General features: G+C 41.1%; 1 protein-coding gene across 1 annotated transcript in view; it reads right to left on the bottom strand.

Annotated features, from left to right (window-relative positions):
* Window positions 1-1862: 1862 nt before the first annotated feature.
* LOC111649543 (T-cell differentiation antigen CD6-like) overlaps window positions 1863-5000 on the bottom strand; it is an 11057-nt gene continuing 7919 nt past the window's right edge. Inside the window, exons 8-13 of the mRNA XM_023399290.2 lie at window positions 4962-5000; window positions 4749-4871; window positions 4441-4515; window positions 3231-3398; window positions 2999-3082; window positions 1863-2917 (exon numbers count right to left, since the gene is read on the bottom strand). The exon at window positions 4962-5000 is cut by the window's right edge and continues 123 nt beyond it. Coding sequence (XP_023255058.1) covers window positions 2847-2917; window positions 2999-3082; window positions 3231-3398; window positions 4441-4515; window positions 4749-4871; window positions 4962-5000 — 560 coding nt within the window. The 3' untranslated portion in view covers window positions 1863-2846. The remainder of the gene's footprint in view (window positions 2918-2998; window positions 3083-3230; window positions 3399-4440; window positions 4516-4748; window positions 4872-4961) is intronic.

The following is a 5000-nucleotide window of genomic DNA, read 5'->3' as shown; positions in this document are numbered from 1 at the left end:
TCTCTCAGACACGTTTTATCTTCGCCGACTCCTCTGTCCACCTCACCCCCTCCTCACCTCCTCTATCCTCTTCCCTGCCAAATACTTTCCCTTCAAAAAGAAAACCGCCCCATTCTGCTTGTTATCAGTTCGCTGCATCATCTCTCCCACCTCTCATGTGAACTGAGCTGAAGCTAATCCATGTTTATCTGTGCTCAGCACCCCCCCCCCCCCCCCCCCCTCAGAGTTTTATAGGTGCTTTGAAGCAGTTTGTCATATTTACCTCCACAGAAGAAGACTTCAGTGTGATTGGAGGATCAGTGAGGATCAGGAGGAAGTTGATGCTCTGCAGCTGCTGCAGATGTAATGGACCGGGTCTGGTCTCAGCCCGCACTCAGGGTTTATGTTGGCCCCTGTTTGACTCCTCCCCCCCTCAGCACAGACAGGTATCTGTGACTCACAGTTACAGTGTTGATGTTTCCCTCCACTCAGGTACGTCAACCTTTACTCACAAGCATGTGGCGCCACCTGGTGGTAGAACTCAATCGTTTCACCACAACTTTACAAATGCAAACATGAGCTCATTATTTGGATATATGTATATAATATATTATATAATATAATTTAGTATTTTTAATCTTTATACCTTTGCAACAAATTTGGACAAACTTTCTTCTTCTTAAAACTCATTTTTATAGACTTGCTTTTATGTGATGTCATCTTTTTCTCTTTTTCTCTCTCTTGTCTCCACGTCGCCCTTTTATTGCTTTTACTGTGTTTACGTGTCTGTTTCTATTTCTCTCTAACAATGACAATAACATTTTGACACTGAATATAAAATTTGGCATTGAAGACAAAACCTGAAGAGAGAAATAAAACACCGGCTTCGTCAGGGTTTTGAGGTAATTAGGACCCAAGTGCAGCCAACACACCGGGGACGGTGCAGACAGGTTTATTTAACACAAGATCCAGAGAACGACAGGGAGACAACAGAGAGACAACGGAGAGACAACAGAGAGACAACGGAGAGACGACAGAGAGACAACAGAGAGACGACAGAGAGACAACGGAGAGACGACAGAGAGACGACAGGGAGACAACAGAGAGACGACGGAGAGACGACAGAGAGACGACAAAGAGACGACAGAGAGACGACAGAGAGACAACAGAGAGACAACGGAGAGACGACAGAGAGACAACAGAGAGACAACAGAGAGACGACGGAGAGACAACAAAGAGACGACAAAGAGACAACAGACGACCCGACACAGACAAAGGGAAGCACAAAGACGATATAGACGAAGGAGGCAAAGGTGATTGCACACAGGTGAAACACATCAGGGGGCGGGGCAGACAATCACCACACAAACACAGGACCAAGACAGGAAGCGAAACACTGAGACACACAAGGAAACCTTATTACAAAATAAAACAGGAAGTGAGAAAGTCCAAAACAAAACTAACAAAAAGTGTCTGCTATATCAAACCATGACAGGCTTCAGATGTTTTCTTCATGTCCGTCTTTGTTCTCTCTCCTTCAGTGACTCACTGTCACTGTTCTCGCCCCGCACATCTTCTCGCTCTAATTGTCCTTATTTATATTGAATTATTTTGTCTGTCCTCCCTCTGTAACTCTTTAACACTTTTTACACTGTTGGACAGACAGACTGTTTTAAAGGTAGGGAGACAGAATATTTCTAATGTTTCAGTTAGTGTTAATGTTGATGCTCTCGTGGCTGAAGAAAAGAAAATACACATTTAAAAATCACATATGGGAGTAATGTTTGAGTGTCCACATACTTTTGGTCATGTTGTAGATTCTGTTTAAACTCCATATTTTGATTGAACATGTAGTTGCTCCATCACAGAACACCTTAACTAAGTGATTTTAATTCATTTTATCTCAGTATACTTTATTAATGAACCTGCAGAAACTTTCTCTAAATAAGAAATCCATGCTTTTTTTTTTTTTTTTTGCTTTTTTGCTAAAGTAAAATTACATTTGCACAACAACACGACTGTTTTAAAAAAGTCCAGCTCCAAGACGCTGGTGTGAAGTCGAAGCAGGAGAAAGACCAAAACCTCACGTGATCCTTTCCACGACACGTGATCCGTCTCCTCCGTCATGGATGCAACGCTTTGATCATGGCACCTGATGAGAAGTCTTCAAAATAAAAGTCTCTTGTCACCAGTGAAAAAAGGCAACAAACTTCACAGTAACAGATTACCTGCAGTAATACCTGAAACTGTACATTGAAGGTAGATCATTGCTGTTCTCAGCGAGTTTTCATTTGGTGATTTTCAAATTAAAATACTTCCACATGTCGACACTAAATGAAGTAAAAAGAGAACATTTCTGAGACTTGTCAGTGTAACCATCATTTTAACAACATTTATATCACTTTATGTTTCAACATGTTGAAACACAGTCTTCAGTCTTCTGAAGGTACAGGTGATTTTTAACATGAAAAATCCACTTTAATCAAACCCTCTGAGGTCAAAGGGCATTTCTCTTGATTTATACATTATTTCTTATATATATGTATATAACCAGATTTTACAGGCTATGAGTCACATATGATCTCACAAGAATATGAAAGTGGAGAGTCGACAGATTCTAACAACATTTAAACCAGATTTCTACTTTGTGACATCACAAAGATAGAAATAGAAACATCCGATGACCTCAGGGGTTAAAGGCTTCTGAGTCTTCGGTTATTCGGCCTTTACAGTACATGATGAATGTACAGTGTCTTTTCTTTCAGTGCAGTTTTACAGCTGGAGACGTCACAGTGTCAGTCTGAGGCCGAGTGACCTTGAGTGACCTTGAGGAACCTTGAGTGACCTTAAGTGACCTCCACTGTCTGTCATTGGGTTCCAAGGTCATTATATCCGTCAGGGCTCACCGGGGAGTAGATGGGGCCGTCTTCTTCGTCACCTGGTGATCACACAATGATAAAGATCAGGAAACGTGTGTAAGTGTAAACATCTGCCGTAACATCTGTTCAGTGACATTTACTTGAACTCAGGTTTGTTGTTTGTGCACAGGTTTGTCTCGACGGATCAAAAGCACCAATGACGTCAGGCGACTGTCCTTCAGGATCTGTGATCAAGGGGCACACAGGTGAATCATTTAGTCTTTCTAATGTAGCTTCATGTTAATCACACAGACACCAGTGAGTGAGCGAGTGAGTGAGTGAGCGAGCGAGTGAGTGAGTGAGTGAGTGAGTGAGTGAGTGAACTCAGCTGACCGGGAGTGACCATGATGTAGCCGTTGGTGACGTTTTCGTAGCATTCCCCAGAGGAGGTGCTGGAGGTGTCGAACGAGTCCACGGAGATCTTTGACACTCTGGCATATTGAGCGTCTAGGCAGTCGACGCTTGTAAAGGCTCCAGTCTCCTCGTGTGTGGGTTCAGTGCCTGAAAACATAATAATAATAATAATAATGATAATGATAATAAAAATATAGTACAGCACCTTTCTTATAAGAAATGACCTGCACCAAGTGCTTCACGTGAAAAGAAATAACATTTGCATAAAAACATTTTAAAAGCATTGATCTAAAATGAAGAACAGTAAAAACATTAATGTAAAATGAGATAAAATAATGAATAAAATTATAAATCATTAAATAATTAAATAAAATATGATATTATCCCTGACATACTGTTCATATTTCATGCCTTCACAGTATGATCCATATACTGAATCTTGAACCACAGATCCATGTAGAAAGTATCAACAGCCTCTCTGACATTAAAACATGGAGGATTAATCCTTCATTAATGTGTCGGAGCAGGGAGAGAGAATCTTTAGCTCTGCTGCCAGAACCTCAGCTCCTCCTTCATAATCTCCTGACCTGAACCTCTAAGGGGTTAAAGAAAAAAAACTAAAATCTTTATATATGGAAAAAAAATGTTTCATCAGATAACACTAACATATAGCACAAAGAGATGCTACATGCTAACAGTAGTAGAGAGACAGGAAACAACATGCACCATCAGACTGCTGGGACATCATTACACCAGATAATTATTACAGTACAAGAAGAGGCCTCATCTAAGTTTAAGACATACACATACATAAAACATACATATGGCTGGACATATATGTCGATATATGCATTTGTCCAATTTATAATAGGTTTCATATATCATTTTTACATGTGTTTTTGTTTAATACGTACATATATATTTCCTATATGGAAATCCAGGATATGTACGTGTCTTATATTATAGGATCCTATTGGGTGAAGATTCTGTATATTATTATATATTCTGTAGAATCCTGTTCCTCCACTCCTGCAGTGGTTAATGTTTCTAACATCTGGTCACAGCTGAGATTAAAAATCTGACAGTGTTTGTGCTTCGTCTCTCCTCTGATGGTTGTTGGGAATATTTTGTGTGTTGAAGTGTCGCATCTTCGTCTCTGTGAAATCTTTGCAAAGTGACAGCGACTCACCTTCCTCAAAGAGGCTGTCGAGACCTGAAGTCCTCATCATCAAAGGCTTTTTCTCATGTCTTCTCTTCTGAGAATCTGCAATCAAACGATGCATGATGCAATATTTTAATCACAAACCGTCCTGCAAAAACAGTCAGTGCAAACAGCATCTGTACAGACTGCACACACACACACACACACACACACACACACACACACACACACGCTGCAGCAGCTTCAACCGCAAAATGCAAACACACAGCGGGAACATGTTCGAAGGCAAAGACTGAGAAACACACGGTGAATTCAAACGAAAGAAGGTGTCTCACTCTGAAAGGTTGATAAAGGGACAGACGGGTCACTGCTCGGGTCAAACTGCTCATAGTCCGTATCGACTGACGTGCTGTCGGCGCTGCTGAGCTGGGTCCAAACATACCTGGGGTTGGGGGGAACTTTTTGAGACAAACACAAAAGCATTTGTGAATACATACTGTGTATGTTCAGACAGAAAAGGCAGAAAGCATCAGTATATAAGACACTACAGTCTGTGAACACTGACCCTCGGTCTGCAGCGGGGGGGT

The sequence above is a fragment of the Seriola lalandi genome, unplaced genomic scaffold (genome assembly GCF_002814215.2).
Source record: "Seriola lalandi dorsalis isolate HSWRI2012SDOR001 ecotype SW California unplaced genomic scaffold, Sedor1 jcf7180002051196, whole genome shotgun sequence".
Taxonomy (NCBI): Eukaryota; Metazoa; Chordata; class Actinopteri; order Carangiformes; family Carangidae; genus Seriola; species Seriola lalandi.
The sequence above is the reverse complement of the archived record's forward strand: the minus strand, read 5'-3'. Positions and strand labels throughout refer to the sequence as shown.